Source organism: Vicugna pacos, chromosome 9 (assembly GCF_048564905.1).
Source record: "Vicugna pacos chromosome 9, VicPac4, whole genome shotgun sequence".
Lineage (NCBI taxonomy): Eukaryota > Metazoa > Chordata > Mammalia > Artiodactyla > Camelidae > Vicugna > Vicugna pacos.
In genome coordinates, this window is record NC_132995.1 from 54,856,364 (window position 1) to 54,876,091 (window position 19,728).

Consider the following 19,728-nt stretch of genomic DNA (forward strand, 5'->3'; position numbering starts at 1 on the left):
TAGACGTTTATCTTCACTGGGATTTTATTTCATGAAAACACTTTGAAATACTTGTGAGGTAACTATGAAGGCATGTCATTGACCTCATGAGTCATTTTAACTGTCTAACTATGCTTGAGGCAAGAGAAGACAAAATATTGGGGGATTTTTTATATGGTGAGGCTTGGGTTGACCAGATGCTAGCTATTGAACTTGACTAATGAAGTCAGTCTGTTCTGCTGACTATGTCTTGTGAAGAAGAGCAGATCACATCACCTGTATGAGAATTTACCATTTTCTCTTATTCTTCTCTTTTCCTAGGTTTTGAAGGGGTCACCTGTGAGCGGAATATTGATGACTGCCCTAACCACAAGTGTCAGAATGGAGGGGTTTGTGTGGATGGGGTCAATACTTACAACTGCCGCTGCCCCCCTCAGTGGACAGGTATGTACAGTGTGATGAGTCAGGCAGAACGGGACGTAGACTGGTAACCAGAGGCAGGCTGTTGTTGAAGTTATTTTACAAGGATCTCTGTGCTACACCATTAGGTATAGTGCTAACCCTGTGTGCTACCTCACGCTCACTTAAAGAAAGAAATGTTTGCACAGGAATTCATGGGCAGCTACTCTGAACTCAGCAATATGCTAAGTGCTGTGGCAGATGTGAGAGAAGAGCGCTGTTGACACACTCTGAGGCTATTAGCTGGCAAAAACAGTACATTGCCTGGAACATAGTAGGTATTTGTTATGTACTTGAGAGGAAAAGAACATACTTAAATGCAAAAATATAAATGTTCTTACCACATACACACAAGAAATGGTAACTGTGAAGTAATGGATGTGTTAACTAATCTTTTTACGGTAATAATTTCACAATGTATGTATATCAAATCATCACATTGTACTCCTTAAACTTACACAATGTTACATACCAAGTGTACCTCAATAAAACCGGAAAGGAGAAAGAAACTACAACTTGTCAAGTTTTGGTGGAGTATCAAAATATATTCATAATTATATGAAAAGGCTATTAAAATACCCTTTCTCTCCCAACTAAAAAAAGGGGAGAAAGTAAGTTATGCTGACTGCAAGAGTTCAAAGCTTATTGTTTATTCAAAGACAGAAATATGATCTTATTGTGGCCTATAATTATACAAAGGATTGGGCAGTTCCTCTTGATGAAATTATTTTTGTGACACCCATCTGCCTTTTTTTTTCCTTTTTTGTATCCCTTTTTGCACATAAACTTTTCTGTCTCTGACACCAGAAGAGTAGTCCTGCTTAAATTTACAACCTCTTGGAAGTTCCTGATGTTGCCTTAGGCAAATTTTTCCTCGTATTTTTGAAATTAAGTGATTTCATGCAGACATTTGGTTCCAATTTCTGTTTGTATCTGTTTATCTCACTGAAAGTGGAGACAGGTAAGAACTGATTAAGTGATTAAGAACTGAGCCTTTCTGAGAGAAAGTGATTGATTTAATGTGGAAACCCAAGAATAAGTTAATGTTATAAGGAAGAAACTACGGTGGCGGTGGCAGTACCAGTGAGGGATTGTGCCCAGCAAAGAAGTCTTGATCTTGGATTGCTGTTGTTACTACCTGGTATTCTTTAGAGTCTCTGGATTGCCTTCCCTCATCTGTAGCAGCTAATTATTTAGAGTACTCTTTAGAGCTGTAGACTATGAACAGAAAAAGATTAAAGGGGCTAAAAACTTCAATAACATGATTTCCTGGAAGGGCACAGATTTCTGCTTTTAATCCCTAAACTGTCTTTTTTAATACACTCCCACCGGGTTTCCCTAAAATTGGACTTCCCCTAGAATTTCTTCTTGGTGTCTTGATCCTAAGACTTCACTCCCAACCCTCTGTTTTTTTCTGTCATATTCTATCTTCTCCTTAGCTTTTGCCATTTCTCTGGTGATTTTTCATAGGTCTTTTTTTTTTCAGCATAAGAAGATTACTGTAAAGTTAATTATGCGACAAATAGTTAATTGGAAAGATTTGAATTTTTCTCTTTTTAATGATCCTCACAGTGGTATTGGGCAGGGTGAGATACCTGTTAGGAACTTGACCTCATTCTAATCTCTTCCTTGCCCCGTGGGAGGGAGAGAGTGGCTCTGTGTGGTACCAAGGCTCCTGATGCCACTGAAGATTAAATGATAACTGCCACTGAAGATTTCATTGCTGATTTTTCTTTGATACTACACTCAGTTTCTTGGTTTGATATTAATTAGGAAGGCTTGATCTTGGGGGAAACTTTCCCAGTGAAACGATATTTTACCAAAATTTCCAAAATTTCTTGCCCCAAGATGTTTAATAAATACCTTTTTTTCTATGAAAGTCCTTATGTTTCTTTCTCCATGTGTTTTTATACTTCTTTTAGAAAGGGTGGCAGAAATGATAGGTAAATTCAGTGTGTCAGGTTTATTTCTTTCAATCTGCTGTCATTTAAAGTACCCTCAGTCTTTGGTTTCCCACCACAGGTTTCCTTCCCCCTTTTCAACTCATGCCAATTCTTTGATTTCCAATGACAGCCTTGTTTTTTGCTGTCCCCATCACCAACAGGCTAGAGTCCTAAGTTCTTCCTGTAATGAAGTCCTCCCTGGCGTCAGCTCCATCTGCTTCTTCGGGCTTCTCAAGCATCCAGCAGCACTTCATTTCCAGCAATAAGAACTGCTTTCAGTTCTCCTGGATCTGCCACGTCCTGTGTTTTCATTCACACCATTTCTTTTCCGTAAATTTTTCTTCTCCACTCCTCCCCCTATAGTCCTCACCATTTTTGCCTGCCTGGCTCAGATCAAGTGGTTACCTCCTTCAGGAAGCCCTCCGTGACCTCCCTCTGGGCTAAGTGTTACCCTCGGGGCTCCCTTACTACCCCATACACTCCTCTGTGATAACGCTCACCACATTAATATTAGTGTTGTTATATGCTTGAGGGGAGGGAATGGGGTCGTTGAACTGTTGGTGACACGGGTAGCTAGAGCTCTTTACAGACCTTTGTTCTCAGTAACATATGGCTGAGTTGTTCATGAGCCCAGCCCCACTTCATTCTGAGAAGAGTAGAAAGAAAACTTTGGGTTGTAGGGTTCCTATTTCTATTGATATTAGAGCTATAAATAAATTCAGGTTAGCATTTTCTGCCTTACACAAACTAAAGAAGTGAATGGGATTGGGGACTGAGAGTTAACTAATGTTTATTGGTACCCAATAATGTGCCAATTACACAGTTTTATTTTGTGTAATCCTCTCAATAACTGTATGAAGGGTAGAGTTTTTAAAATATTCTTTTTACAGACGATGGTGGTTAAACAATTTACTCAAGACACGTAGTGGTTGGGTCAGTGTTTGAATCTAGGCTTGTTGAACTCCAAATTGGTGCTCAAATCTGTGATCTTTAAAAAAGAAATGCAAATTGCCTCTGGGTTGTCTTTAACATTTTTTTTATTTATTAGGGACTTAAATTGTTATGAAGCGTTTTAAGATGTTTTGAATATGTTGTTACATAAAATATAATGTTAAAGTTAATTTCACCAGTTTCTTTTTCCTTTTCCCAGAAAACTCAGAACGGCATCTGTATTGCCTATGAAAGTTCTATTGCACAACACTGCTTCAGGTGCAAAGATGCACTATGTAGAATCATCCTCTCTGATCTTGGGTGTTGTAGGGATGGACATGGCGCTATCCTGGAGGGGACCTTGTGTTGGCCTCACTAGAAGAAAGCATGGTGGCCATATTTTGGTGTGTTTTACACATCAGGTGTGGACAAAACTGTGTTCTAGCCCAGTGCAGAGCACTTTTACCTGACATGGTTATCTAGAATAGTATTAATTTGTGCCTTCAGAGGCTACCACTCTTTCAGACAAACTAAAGCCAAGGTGTAAGAAAGGAATTGCTGCTGGGGGTTGGGCAAATGGCTTACTTTTTTAATAGGAATCTTGTTATAGACATGTCAGTAGTTGAATATTCCTTTAGGAAATGGAAGTATACCTAAGGATTTGATAAAGCCTGAGCACAAATGTCTTGACTATTACTGTGTTTGGCTCCAAGCCATCTTATGAGAGTTCTGTTCTGGCAGATATCCACTTAAGAAAAAAAAAAGGTTATAAAAGTTCCCCAAATTAATTGAAATAGTGTAGATTAATGTTTTGTCTACATAGGTTGTTATTTGAATTTTTCTTTTAAAGGTTCATTTCCTTCAGAATTAAAGTCGACTCTAAACTCAGCTCACGAATTCCTCTCTGGCAGCTTTTGGTTTTGGGTTCACTCCTAGGGCAGACGTGATTTATTTTCCTGTGCTTGTTATTAACCCAGAAATGTAATTTCAGCTTGGGCTTAGAATAGTGCTTTGGGACACTAAGCAGAAGTGAACAATGGAAGTTAGGTGGATATAAGTCAAATAAAACCAACCACATTTTCTCTCAGCTCTCCTTTATAGCATGATGAGCCTAAAGCGTTGGTTAAGATTCCCTTTGCTGTCAGTTGCTCCAACTTCAGTAAAAATTTTTGGCATGAATCAACAAGTACATACTGCCAGAGGTGGTGTCTGGAAATGGAGTCTTTTCATGGTGGTATTTTGATTTGGAACTCAATGCTGCTGTTTCAGTTCTGACTCTAGTGGGTGCAAACTATTCTCCAGAATGAGGCTTTTGTCACGACCACTTTTCTGTTTTTTTCATACCATACGAATGGAGCTTTTTGGTTGAGGGTGGAAATTAAGTGTATCTGGGACTGCAAAAATTTTTTCATTTGTATTCTGCATGGGAGAATGGGAAAATGCGTTTCCCATTTCAGTTTCTTTGCTGTCAGCTCAAATGTGAAGACATGAAAATAAGCCTGTTTTCTGGAATTCTGCTTCCTCTCCCACTTCAGTTTGCTATCATTTGGGCAGACTGCCAGAGTGCTAACCTGAAGGACCCTCATCCCAGAGGTCTCAGAGCTGATAGTGGTCACGTTGGTGGGAACAGGGTGAGTGATTACAGTGACCCAATACAAAATGCGGGAGATGAGACTGAGGGATATTTTTTGTCCTCATGGCCCATGACTCCATGTCTGACTTTTGCTACATCCCAGGAAAGATCCAGTTTCATTCATGATTTTTCAAGCCCTCACAGAAGGGTTGTAAGATATCTTCAATAGCAGATATTTATTGAATAACTAAGTTATATCCAATACACTATGATGGATGCTCTCAGAGACACAAAGAAGAAATATATCATTTCCTATCTTTTAGAATGATCATATTCACTAGAAAAAATAAGGAAGTCTACACATAACCACAATAGGAGTTAAAAAGTAGGAATAATTGTGAGTTTGAAAGCAACATGGATAGGAATTGAGGACCATCTAAGTACTTGGGGTGAGAGGGAAAATTGAGAAAAGTTAATTTCTGTTTTAAATAAGAGTAGTGGGAGAATATGGGGAATATTGACAGAGATAAAGAAATAGGCTAGAGATGGCAGCAAGTTTGAGGTGAATTTTCCAAATGAAAACATTTAGCAGTAAGACTTAGAAGGAAAAATGGAGGTAGAGGCTAGATACTCAGATTTTGAGTCTTGCTTTTAGTTACCTTGGAAATGTATTAAGTCAATAAGGAAAGTGTGTGGACTGAGAAGGTCAGAGGGTTTGGATCTGAATTGCGAAATATGTCTACATTTAAGAAAATAGATGAGGAAATGGGTCCAAAGACTGAAGGTGAAAGAAGGGGATGCGTGAGGGTTGGGAAGCTCTGCCATTATAGCATCACTGAGTCAGGAGGTGCATTTTAAAATTGTGCCTTCGACTCAACTCTGCATGTTTCTGTTATATGCCCTGTATTATTTTGCTGCTCACACTGGTTTATATGCTTACTTTGCCTAATACACTCAGTGTCTGGAGAATCAGGAACTGGTCTTACTTATTTTCCATTCCCAGGACTAATTTTAACAATTGGTGGCTACTGAATGAATGACAACCAGGAGACTCAAATAAGAATGATAATTGCAAAGAGTTAGAATTTCTGAGGTCACTGGAAATCTCCTAAAATGGAATTTCAATATGAAGGAGAGAAGAAAGCCAGATTGCAAGAAGTTAAAGAGAAAGATGGACGTTGAGGAAGGAATAAAGGGACGAGTGGGTATAGATCACATATTCAAGACTTTGTACAGCTAAAAAAAAAAAAAGAGAGGGAGGGAGAGATACAGGGCAGCAGCTATGGGAGACAGAAACTTCATTCACGTGACCAACCATAGAATCTTGACTGGACTAAGAGTTAAAGCAGCTGGAAGGGGATTGGTTAGTGAATTGGGTTATTTAGGAGTGGTTTACTCTTACAATGTTTACTGGGGAATAAATTATGTGAAATAGTTGTTGGGAATGGGAAAGAAGGGAGATTGGAAGTTATAGTCAGAGAGTAGAAATACCAAGTTTGAGATTTTGGAGTTGGAAAATTGAGTGTCTTATAATGAGATCCAGAATGTGAGTCTGTTTGTGATAAATGAGTGGATGTGGAGGTCTGTTGAGTTGAGAAAAATAAAAACTCTTGGCTTAGATGATCTTATAGGTCCTCAACCCAGATGTTGATTTCATGGGAGATGGGAGAGCAGAGAATGAGAAGAACGTAAGTCATTCAAGAAAGTGGAAATTGGTCCATGAGGACAGTAGACAGAGGTGAAATGATTTAAAGTATAGTGTTTAGTGTTTTTTTTTAAATTTTAATGGTATACATGTTTAGAATAATTTGGATTTGAATCCATCTCTCTACTTCTTTTCTGTTGAAACTATATACTAATTGCCTTTTCTGTAACATGAGGAATGAGCATACTTTTACTTATATCTTCTATTCACTGTCCAAATTTTGTTTATATGATGTGGGATTTTAAAATTCATATTATAGTATTATTATTATTACTGAATTTAAAAATCTTATACATGTTCTTTTAAAATTATTGATATTTATGCTGTTTTATAATCTAATTTATAATACTTGAGACTTAGTTCTGTGTTTAGTCTGTGTTGTGTTAACTGCCAGTACGTTTATATCACAACCTTCACATTGCCGAGTTTTTATTTTCATTTATTTTTTCAGTCAAATGAGTGCATCTCTGAGTAATTTTTTTTCCAGAAAAGTTATATGTTAACGTATCTCTAGAGCTCTTGGATATTTGAAAAAATATCTTTTGATTTAGTTGCCTTCATACACAAATGGCACTTTGTATATATATTGAATTCTTGGGTCAGAAATTATATTCCTATGAAGTCCTTAACGTAGTTCCTTTGCTGCTTGTAGTGAGTAGCACAGGGAAGTCCTGTGCTTATGAGTCAGTTTTGCTCTCCCTCTCCTTCTTCCTGCCTCTCTCCCTCCCAGTCTCCTCTCCTCTTGCCCTCTCCTTTCTCCTCTCTCCTCTCTTTAAAATCAGATCTTTAACCAACATTGGTATAGGTATATTTCCTATTGTTTTTTCCTAGTTCTTTTAGGACCTCTGTATCTGCAGGCTTAGAATTTCTCACCTGAGGAAAGATGGTGTTTTCATTGGTTTTTTTGTGTCTTCAGCTTTATACTAGATCTTCATTCTTCCCCGTAGTTAAAACCTTTTCCCTCAATATTTTAATCTGCTTGTCTTTTCCTTTGCATTTCATGAGCGCTTTTTAAGCTTTTCCTTCATAACTGATTTATTTTTCTTCACTGGCAGTTCTGTCCTTTATAGTTTACAGTTCTGATTTGTATTTGAACTGCATTTTTGTATTTTCATGATATTTACTCATTGCATCTAGGTCCTCTCGATTTCTGCCTTTCCCTCAGCCTGCCCCCATTTCAGCAGAGTATGATGGCCTCTATTGTTTTTCATTTCATTTTAAAACCTACATAAATCTAAATTTCTTGAGAATACAGAACCAGTTCTTGCTAACGTGTATTAGTTGCTAGAAGTGCACATTTTTCACAAGTATGCTCTTCATCTTTATCTTAAGTGGTATATATTTGTCTTACATTGCAAAATGTCCATAGGTCTCAGGTTGTTTTTTGTTTGTTTGTTTTACTCATTCTGCTCATAGTGACAGCTTCCCAATGAAAAGAGTAGGTTCATTCTCTTTGGAACCCCTGTACAGTTAGTTCTTTCTCCCAGTGAGATGAAGGGCTCTTTATGTAAACTATTTAACAGCCCAGCAGCCCAAGGAGGTGGGGAGAGAGTCAGAGTGTGGGCTTGCTAGCAGAGAGACAGAAGCTTCACACCATTTTGTCCTCTTTGTGGAGAAGCCTCTGTGCCATGGGTCAGCTTTCTGAACATCAAGCACTGGCAGAGCATCCACTGCTCCCATACAGTGGCTGAGCCTGGGTGATCTTTCGTGCTGTTGCATCTGGAATTTGCCCCGGAATCACTGCAGACTTTCTTGTTGCCATAGTGGCCACAGGAGCCCCAGGACTCCCCAGTGCTTTAATTTGCATTTGACCTGCAAGGGTGGGGTGGGGTTCAGTCCATTTTCCAGTCAGCAGCCAAGTGGGCTTTCTGAAACACAAATTGGATCATGTTGTTTCTTTGCCTAAAATGATTCAGTGGGTCCTCCTTGTCTTTGGATAGAGTTCCAAGGTTCTGTCTATAACTACCTCTCCAGCCATATCTCCACTGATACGTGCCTTGTAATTGAACCACAGTGGTTTTCTTTTTTTTTCATTGCCTCGAATAAGCCATGTTTTGCCTTCTATTCAAATCTGTAAACACATACGTCCTTCTGCCTGAAGTGCTCCCCACCCCATCCCCTTTCTACACATGCTCTCACACATACACATTCTTATACAACCTGGTTAGCATATGAAGTCTGTCACTCTCACTCTCTTAACAGTAATTTACAGTTTATTCAGCTGTAATGCAGCTATTCTGACTTTAAGGTAGCATCACATGGCATACTTCTGAATCTATACCCAAGAAATTCTGTTGTGCTTATCTCCGTCTGTTTTACACATTTGTGCAGTCTCTGGCACTAGAGGGTCATCTGGGTTTGGAACACACAGAAGTGAACAAATGGAAAAAAGAACTTAAGAAATAGAGCAGGAGACCACTATGATTTAGAATATTGACATATGCTACCATTAGTTAATGTTTGTGTGATAAACTCTTGCTGTAAATGCAACCTTGGTGGCTTAAAGGGGTAGTCTGTAGGAATACGAATTGTCAAGGAAAAAACCACAATGCCTTGATGTGGGCTGCCATTAGGCCATAATTGTGGCTTGCCAATGGGAGATCTCATCTACCACTGGACGTGCAGAACATAGTTCTCAATTCTTCTTCTCTGTGCTCCCAAGGCAACATGTATCTATTAGAGCACTTATCACCCTCTATTATAATTGGTTGTTTGGTTGTAAAACCCTTATTTGTCTGTGTGTTCTGCAGGGTAGAATCCCCAGCTGTTTTGTTTACCATTTTAATCTCAGTGTATTTAGGTCAGGGCCTGGCACATAGTATATACATATTTGTTGAATAAATGAGTGAATGAATGAATGAATGGAGCATTAAACTTTACAGGTGTTCCTGGTCCAAACTCATGCCTCTAAATTCAGGACTGTTATTGGGTCCTGTCAGGGTCTCTTCTCCTTACTTCCCTGAGATATTTTTGTATCTTTCTTCAATGGACCAGGTCTGTACCATGTCTGTAAGTCTGGACTAATTTTGTTTAAGAGGATTCCATTTGACAATCAATGTAAGCATTCATCACAGTGTCTAGTACCAAAAAATAGCTTAATAAATGTGTTTTTTACTGTTTGAAGTCAATAGCAGCATTGGGAAACAAAGAAAAGATGATTCTTTGCCTATTCACCTTGATGCAGACGGTGAGTGGAAGAGGAGGACCTCTTCTGAGGAGGGCTGACTGCTAACTGGGATATAGTCTTTAGGGAAATCTTGGGCTTCAGTTGGAGAAGGAAGGTACCCACCACAGTGTAGAGTTACCTTTGAGACGTGGTTGAAGGATTAAGGTCAAAAGGTAAGATGAATTTGGTGAGGTGTCAGTGAGATGGGGTTCAGCAGCTGAGGAAGAGAGTGGAATGAGAGGTGTGTGCACTGATGGGTGGACGTGGATAAGGGGAGGATGGTCTTTGGGACATGAGTAGAATAGAGTCACCCTAAAGGTGTGTGGGAGATGGGTTGAAAGATGATGATTATTTTGAGATTAGAATGACTTAAGTGAGAGGAGGCAAGAGCACATAAAATTTGTTTAACGAATGTTTTTGATTACTTCTCAAGAAGTATTATTAGCTGGGCACTGTGCTAAGTGCTGAGGATTCACTGATGAAGTAAACAGCTGCCATCCATTTCTCCATGGAACTTACAGTCTAGGGAGAAGCACAGACACCAATCATAAGTATCTGTGAGATTGTGAACTGTAGTAAATGCCTAGGAGGCAAAGTAGAGGTTTTAGGAGAGCATATTAATAGGCAGAACTCACTGAGTTTGGGGCAGGCATGTAATATCTCTTTGAGACGGCATCATTTCAGCTGTGGACAGTGGGTGTGAATTATTAGGGGAAAGGTGAGCATATGACTGCTCCAGGTACAAGGAACAGGTTTGCAAAGGCCCCAAGGAGGGAACGATTGTTATCATGTTGAGAAATGATAAAAGCCAGAGTAGCTGGAACTAGTGGTGCTTCAAGGGGTAGCCAGAAAATGCAAACAGGATTTGGAACTGTATCCTAATATATGGAGATCATCAGAGGGCTTGAACAGGCAAATGGCACAATCACTATACATGTTGAGATCATGCTGGTAACTAACTCTTTATAAAATATACTGATCAAGATGCAGGGAAACCAGGCTTTTGAGGAGTCCTGAAAAAGATGATGGTGTCTAGGATTAGCGGGAACATTCACTGAAATTCTTAGGTTTATCTGCATGTGTATCCCCCACACTTAGAGGATCCCCTTAGCCACTTGTAACCCCAGCCTCATCTACACACTTGTGTCCTTGTGTATTAGTGCACACACACAACCTCTCATTAGGCAGACTTGGTAGACTCCAGTGTTTATACAGATTGTTTCAACCAGCTTTAGTCCCAGGAGACTGTAGAACATTCCAGCCTGTTCTCTGCCCTTTCACTTCAGGAGCAAAACGGAAAAAATCTCCCATGTATACGGAGAAGGTTTGCAGGACAGAGATTATCAGAATGCCCTGCAAACTCAGGAGCCAGGGTGACTACTGGCTGGAAAGGTATTTTGGAGACTGAATTCTCCTGATTTAACCATAGAAGAGGAGGTAGCAGGGTCAGTGCAAGGGCCAGCCACGCTCAATTTTCATATGTTCTTCGTGTGGTGATTGTTGTTGCCAAGAGAGTTGACCCTTAACAGGGCTACTGATGTGATAAAAGTCCCGCCCCCCACTTTACAGTTGAGAGGTGACTCGGAAGGGTGAGAACTTCTTCCCGAAGTGCTAAGGCTCAGTGATCATTTCTTTTCTTACCCTTTTCATCCTTCCTTCTCTCATTTCCCATTCACTTGTAACTTCTAGTCAGTTGGATGGTTTGTTTGTGGTATCTTGAGAGAACCATGAGGAGCTGTTCGTATCCTGGTATGTTGCAGCTCATCAGATGGTGTCTGTTTAGTGGTCCACAGCTCACATGGCCAGAACTTGATGCAAGTGAGGCCCAGGTCATGGTCTCTGTGTCAGTACAATCCTGTTGGGTTCACTCTGTTACATTTACTGCCATAGGCTGGGCTGTAATCTTACTTATACATCCTTTGCTTTCAACACCATACTATGGTGAATAAGGAAATGTCATGAACCCTACTACTACAAAACCAACATGGCATACTTATTCTTCTAATGGTGAGTTAGCGGTATTTTCTTCTTTTGTGGTATGACTTAGATATCTTGCTCTTCCCCTGTGTTTCTCAATCCTGCCCATTCCCTCAACAGTCATTTTGAAGACTAATTTGAAATGTTGTGATCTCACATCTCATTGACCTTTTCAGCATTTAATTTCCATTTTTAAATTTTGCCTATTTCTAAATCTTCCAACTAGCTGTACAAAGGAGACAAGTCACTGTACCTCTCTGTTTCTAGTTTCATCTGTAAAATGAGCACATTAGAGTGAATCTGAGGTCTGAGGTCTATTTCACCACTGACACCAAGTACAGTGGTACAGTGGTGCAGTGCCTGACATGTAAACTGAGGTGAATGGCCAACAGAGTCCCTGCTGTCATGGAACTTATAGTCTATTAGACAGAGACTGTAACATGTAAATAAATATAAAATTATACCATTTGATAAATGTCAAGATAGACTGAATAGAGTAAATGCAATGAAGGAGAAAAATGGAGAAATGTGAATTTGAAAATCTACTCAAATTATAAGACAGGTCAAGGTGTGAGATGTAACTAGCCATAAAATAAGAGAGGGAAGAATATTTGAGATGGAGAGAACAGGATATGTAGAGGCTCTGAGGTAGGAAGGAACTTAATATTTAAGGAACCAGCAGTAAGTCATTGTGACTAGAGTAAAATATATGAAGAAAAGAGAGATATTTGAGATACATTTTTAAATTTTTTTATCAATATATTTAAAAAAATTTTTTACATCAGGTAATTTCTACAAATCAATCATCAAGTTAACTAATTCTATTTTAAATTTTATTTTAAGTAATTTAGTAATTTTTTCATATCAACTATTAAAATTTCCACTAGCTTATTTTTTATAATTTATATTTCCCTATATGATATCTTACTTATGGAGCTGCCGACATTATATCTTCCTTGAATTCTTTTTTTAATTGAAATATAGTTGGTGTACAGTATTATATAAATTCAGGTATACACTATAGTGATTCACAGTTTTAAAGGTTATATTCCATTTATAGTTATTATAGAATATTGGCTATATTCCCTGTGTTACAAGGACACTATGTAATGATAAAGGGATCAATCCAAGAAGATGATATAACAATTGTAAATATATATATATGCAACATCAGAGCGCCTAAATATGTAAATCAAACATTAATAGACATAAGGGGGGAATCAATAGTAGTACAGTAATAGTAGGGGACTTTAACACCCCACTTACATCAATGGACAGATCATGCAGACAGAAAATCAATAAGGAAACAGTTCCCTTTAATGGCACATTAAACAGATGGACTTAATTGATGTATACAGAACACTCCATATGAAAGCAGCAGAGTATATATTGCACATGGAATACTCTCGAGGATAGACCTTATGCTAGGGCATCAAAGAATCTTCAGTAAAAAAAAAAACCCTTGAAATCGTATCAAGCATCTTTTCCAACCACAAAGCTATGAGACTATAAATCAACTATATGAGATACATTTATGAGGCAAAAACTATTACCTGGAGAATTATCAGTATCTACAGGTTGTTCTAGGTATTTAAGTTGTCATCCAAGGTTTTGGTAGTGTAGCATTTCCTACCAAGTTAGTCCAGACTCATAGTGTCAATAGAGAAAGTAGTCTCTAAAAAGAAGTTATTTCCTTTCTAACAGGAGATGGAAAGGATCTAATAGTCTACTGCCTTAGTCCTAGTGTCACATGGCAGTAGCCTGCAATAATTGGCAGGTGGAATTACTAAGAGGGATAATTGATGCCTTGAAAAACTTGTCTAACTGAGCTTTGTGCAATATATTTTGGGAGTTCACCAGCACAGTTTGTGTGCTGACACAGATGATGATACATGCTCAGACTTGTTGGGATTGAAGAGGTAGTAGGTGGGTAGGGCATGGAGACAACACAGCTCTCCCTTTTCACCAGAGGCTTTACCTGAGTTTTCTCTCCTCCTCTCCCTTCTAACAGAAAGTCATTTGCTTTTAGTCCCTCCTATATTCTACTGGCAGACCAATGTTCTCTTGCAATTTTGATCATATCTTTCCTCACCTGTGAGCCTACAATAACTCCCCTTTGCTTGCTGTATCAAGTTCAGAATTTATATTAAAATTCAAAGCCTCAAATGATGTCCAGCTTTATCTCATTTTAAACCCCACCTGAGAGTACACCCCAGTTATTTTGGTATCTTCAAGCCCTTATCCTACCACCGTGAGTGCGCAGGCTGATGCTTTGTTGCCATGTTGTGGTGGGAAAAGCTGAATGACCTTGAACAATGCAACCAACTCCTTTAGAAGATCACCAAGAAACTTTCCTATTTCTGTATTTCATGACTTTTTGTCTTTATTCATTTCTACCAAGGTTGTTCTTTCATTGTCTCATGCTTCCATGCATTCTCATTGTTATTTAAGACCCTAGGATTAGGGACTTAGTCTGTAGATCTTCTTGATCAAACCCAGGGTTGGATAGTTAACTGTGCTGCAGTAGAAAGAACAGTAGTTGTAGAGTCAAACTGATTTGGGTTTGAATGACAGTGCTCCGACTACTTTATGACACTGGGTAAGGGATTGGATGGGTGGTGTTAAATAACCTTTCTGAGCTTCATGTTTCTTATTTTTCAGCTTCTGTGTTGGTTTCTTCCTCTGCCAAGAGGGTGGTGACATAAAGGAAGTGCAGTATCTTAGTAGACTTTCTACTGGGAATTTTGGAACAAGCAATTTAGTGGCACCCTGGTTACTGTTTTTATAGTCTGAATATAATAACTAGTTGCTAGAATTGGAATGAGGAAAAAAAATTGGCAGAAATATGCCTGGCAGGGTTTTTGTTCTGGAGAAATGTGCCTGAACGTTAGAGAGAAAGACCTATTCTATAAAATATTACTTAAAAACTCATATTTTCTTGGCTCTCTAGATTTGATTTCTCTGACAGTATCTAACAGATGTATAGTCCTAAACTGTTTAGTGAAGGTATCTAACCTTCAAAAATCAATCTCATTAGACAGATAGTCAACTGTACTCAAAAATCCATTTGATTTTTGGATAGTAATTTGGAGTTACAAATTTTTCAAGTAATTCAATCATGTGAATCATGATTTTAATTCTTACCTACCCCATCCTCTCTCCTTCCCCATGGGTTTGTGTGCCTGGGAAAACTGACTCTTGGAGATTGTTTCAATATGGTGAGAGTCACACCTCAAGAGTTTGAGTCAGCAGCTTTAGTTCAAATCCCAGCTCTCCTACACTCCCTGCCTCACATTTGGCAAGTTATTTTACCTCTCTGAGCCTGTTTCCTCAACTGTAAATGAGATCATTTTTGTGATAGCTCAGGCACAATGCCTGGTTCATAGTAAGCAATCAGTGAGTCTTGTTTTCCTCTCCTAAAAGTGCCAAATTTTCATTCCAAGCATTTTTTCATTAACCTACAATGTTTATTTGTTTGGGTATTTTAATGCATGTGAAATATATTTGAGATATTTTAAAAATGCACACTGTCCTATTCTCAGAATTATCACAGAGCCAGTGAGAAAGGAAAATAACACCCAAATTTCTCACATTTCAGCATATCAGTTCAGTTTGAGGGTAGCATAGCTATTTGAGTTAGCATTAGTGTAAAAGACAAGACTGTCACCAATTTCCAGGTTATACAGAAACTCTTCACCTACTTCTTGGTTATATTTTCATTTCTAAATCCCACCTCCATCTTAATTAGACACCTGTCTTTACTCTGCGATAACATTTCTGCCAGTAAAGTAGGAGCAAAGCTTTCTGTACTAAAAGATATCATCTATCCTGGGAGGGATGATTGCTCCTGCACTCATCACTCAGTCACTCACTGCGTATTAGTTAATACTATGCTTTGCAATTGACAGAGCTCCATCTGAAATTAGGGAGATCTATTGGAAAGGACATCTCTCTGAATGGCTATCCCCTGAATGGGCTTAGGAACAGTCAGTCTTTGGGAACAACTGAAACTAATAACTTGAATGCCACTGGATTCTGTTTTTCTCTTCTGTGTACTTCTGCTTTACTGTTACCATTTTGTCTGTAGACTGGCCACTCCATCCTTTTGTCCAAGGGGCAGAGGGTCCCTAGTCCAAAAGTTTGAAAAAAAGACACAATGATACAGCTTATATCAGATGCCCATCCTGGATCAGTCAGCTGTGACCGGGAAGGTGGGATCATATAAAGACATGGTGGCTTCTTCAAGAATCATATGGATGAAGTAGGGTGAGGAGAACAGCACAGAAGCAGGGTGCTGAGCAGATTTCCAGAGATGCCCACACACCCATCCTGCCGTCTCAGGTAGTGGGATCCTAGCTGGAAATACAAAAAAAAATTCCTGAACTGAGGTTGTTTGCAGCCAAGTGATGGGAGCTTGATGTACAATCAAATAAGTGCAACAGAATGATGTTAGTTCTGTAATAATGGTTGTATAGTTTAGATAGGAGTAAAGAGTAGGTGATCAGTGAGGTTGATCAGACACAACTAGCTTCTGTTAGCAGTGAGGGATACACAATTGGACACTTTGCAGATTTTCTGAAAATATTTGAGCCAATTGAGTTATTGTCTAGGGACTGAGTATAGTCTTGGCATTTTCTTAGTATAAACATACTGTGCTTTTTCATTGAGCCCTCTTCAGAGTGCCTTTTTGAATTATTCGTTGAGCTTTTTACAAAGAGAATTAAGGACACCTTGAGGATTTTTAAGTTTTACCCACTTGTCATGTTCTGTTTTAGAGAATTCATATAATCCAAATATTTGTTCCCTTTGATAGCTCCCTAAGCTGGTAGTAAAAGACCTCTAATAGGACTGATTCATCACTTTGTTTTACAACTCAGGTGGCCTGACGCTAAACTGCTTGTTAATCACAAATTCCTTTTTTACAAGTTGAAGTTATATTCTTGTTCCTTGTCATGGGGCCTGAGAGCCTTTGCCATAGTCCTCCATCCTTTGCTATCATAGTGACCTGTAGTATTTCCATAAGTGGTTTCATGTTTATCAGCCTTCAGTTTGCTCCTTTTCAGGCAAAACAAACTAATCCTTTTCCATCTTCTGTTACGTTGGGTTGACTTTTCTGTGTCTTATTCCACTTTAATCCACCAGTTGCTCCAGTCTCATCTTCTTGGCTTTGCCTTTCACATCTGTATTTTACCAAGGCTTTTATTGTCCTTAATTTCTTCCTCTATCCTTGCTTGCCCTTACTTTTTAAAAAAGTAAACCTTTTATTTTAAGATAATTGTAGTTTCACACACAGTTACAAGAATTAACAGACATTGTGTACCCTTAACCAAGTCTCCCCTAATGGTAACATCATCTTGCAAAACTACTGTCCACCATCATAACCAGGACATTGACACTGAAACAGTCTAGATATAGAACAGTTGCCCTAATATTTTTATTTTTAGGTTCCTTCTCTTTATTCCTATTCTTGCTCATCTCTTAGACTCTTCTCTTCTCTCTTTTCTCACTTATATATTCATTGTCCCAGGGATTTAACCAAGTCAGACTTAAGAATCTTACAAGACTCAATTTTCTCTTTGATAAGCTGGCTAGATCTCATGGTGTCAGCGTTTGTAGGGCTGGAAACTTGCACTGTCTAAATTATTTGCCTGGAATAAATATTTGGATGTCTCAAGGTGACTTTGAAATTTATGTGAGGACCTGGTCTGCTGTGAGTTAAGTTTGTCTTCATTTCAGACAGGTCACAAGAGGGTGAAGAATTGTGGAGGCTGGTATGGTATTAATTGTCTGAGACTTAAGAGCCCTAATCAAAGGCATTTTCCCCCCAAAGGACAGTTCTGCACAGAGGATGTGGATGAGTGCCTGCTGCAACCCAATGCCTGTCAGAATGGGGGCACCTGTACCAACCGCAATGGGGGCTATGGCTGTGTGTGTGTCAACGGCTGGAGTGGAGATGACTGCAGTGAGAACATTGATGACTGTGCCTTCGCCTCCTGCACTCCGGGCTCCACCTGCATTGACCGCGTGGCCTCCTTCTCTTGCATGTGCCCAGAAGGAAAGGCAGGTAAGGCCAGCAGAAGGACAGAGCTGGAGATCAGGGAAAGGGCTGGTGTTCATTGGGAATTTCCGCCCTCTTCTCTTTCATCCCAATAGGTGTGTCCTTTCAATCACCATTTGTAGGAACATGTTACTCAAGACTTTTCTTCTGGAAATGTAGTTGCTAGCCAAAGTGCTGTGACGTGAGTCTCCATCCTTAGGAATTTTGGCTCTCAACTCTTTGTACCTCAGTTTTCCATTTCCCTAAAATGAAAGTTAGAGACTATTGCCTTGGGAACATCTATAGACCTTCTTAATATTTGAAGCTAAAAGCCAACTCAGAAAAATAATTTCTCAGAAATTAAGACAAAAGTACCAATAAATGGATGTAGACACTTCATTTTAAGAAGAAATAATCCATTTACTCAGAAGAAGTTGGCAAGAGAGAAATACTTAAGTGCATTTCAGCTTTTAATGTCTATGTAAATATTCCTCTAAGGGAAGCTTTCTATCAACTGCAGAGTTAACGATGCTCTAGCCTCTCAACTTAACAGCTTCTGGTTCTAGAAATAGAGCAATGAAGGGAGGAATGTGATGGAATTCAATTGCTTAGTTGAGAGAACTTTGTGCCCAGCAGTTTTGAAATGTTCTTATATCTATGCCTTTCCAAAAGCCCCACCTCCAGCTTTGTAGAAGCTTTAGTCACCTCTTCTTAAGCTAATTGCAGACTGGAAAACCCAGTTCCCGTGTGAAGTATGTAGAACATGGGGCCTAGTAATATATTCAGAGTCCTGGGGGCACGTGAGTCAGAAATGTTGACACAGTTAAAAAGCTGCCCAGGTGTAGCTTAATGATGTTCTGATGCTAGTGAAATGCAGGTGGCCCCATGATCATCAGGTAGCATGATTTTGGGAAAGTAGGTTGCCAAATAAAACACAGGATGCATGTAATATTTAAGACGTGCAGTAAAAAAATTATGTGTTGTTTATCTGAAATTCAAATTGAACGGGGCATTCTCTATTTTTATTTGTTAAACATGGCAGCACAGTGGGAAGGGTATCTCCATTGTCCTGTGTCCATCATTTAACCACTTCACTTTGTGGCCTCACTTTATCTTTCCTTGAGGAGAGATCTATCTGAGGGCTCAGGGTCAGAGCACCAGAGTTGTCTGCAGAAGCTCCTTGCTTTGCTGCTGGCTGCAGCATGTCCCTAAGATTGGATCAAGCAAAGGGGGAGTTGCCTCTAAATCTTCATATTGGATTTTGATGAGTCCATCCTAAGGTTTCCCCTCCTCCATGAAAGAAAAAACTGTTCCCCAAGTAAGGGACATTTTCTCTTTGTTCTCCTTGTTCCTGTGACAGGTCTCTTATGTCATCTGGATGATGCATGCATCAGCAATCCCTGCCACAAGGGGGCCCTGTGTGATACTAACCCTCTGAATGGACAGTACATTTGCACCTGCCCCCAAGGCTACAAAGGAGCCGACTGTACAGAAGATGTGGATGAGTGTGCCATGGGTAAGCACACAGAACCTTTCCTGTTCCTCATGGTGTCTGTTGAGCTCAGCAAGCATTTAAGCTGAAGCACAAGTTACTCTATGAGTATATTTCACCCAAACCTCAGATCTCACCTGTTACATGCCCACTGTTTATAACTAACCTTTCAGTGTAACCATATAGTCTGTTCTAGGAATTGAAATGTGTGGGAGGTCTGTACTTGATTCCTAATGTAGATCCCTACCTTAGTGACAGTTTGGGTATAAGAACAGCAGAGAGCCTCTAGAGTTGAGATTGCCCTAGTGTGTCTTTCCTTCCTTCCTTCCTTCCTTGTTTATTTATGTACTTACTTACTTTCTTATTGATTGGTTGACTGGAAGAAAACAGGAAATTGAGGATCAGATTATTAAAGGCCTGGCCCTAATGCTAGCAATCTGACCAGCTTCTGTAGTCCACATATGTGG

General features: G+C 39.3%; 1 protein-coding gene across 1 annotated transcript in view; it reads left to right on the forward strand.

Annotated features, from left to right (window-relative positions):
- The window catches only part of NOTCH2 (notch receptor 2), a 154,421-nt gene that overhangs the window by 85,776 nt on the left and 48,917 nt on the right, over positions 1-19,728 (forward strand). The window contains exons 5-7 of the mRNA XM_015249422.2: positions 301-423; positions 17,563-17,796; positions 19,130-19,285. Coding sequence (XP_015104908.2) covers positions 301-423; positions 17,563-17,796; positions 19,130-19,285 — 513 coding nt within the window. The remainder of the gene's footprint in view (positions 1-300; positions 424-17,562; positions 17,797-19,129; positions 19,286-19,728) is intronic.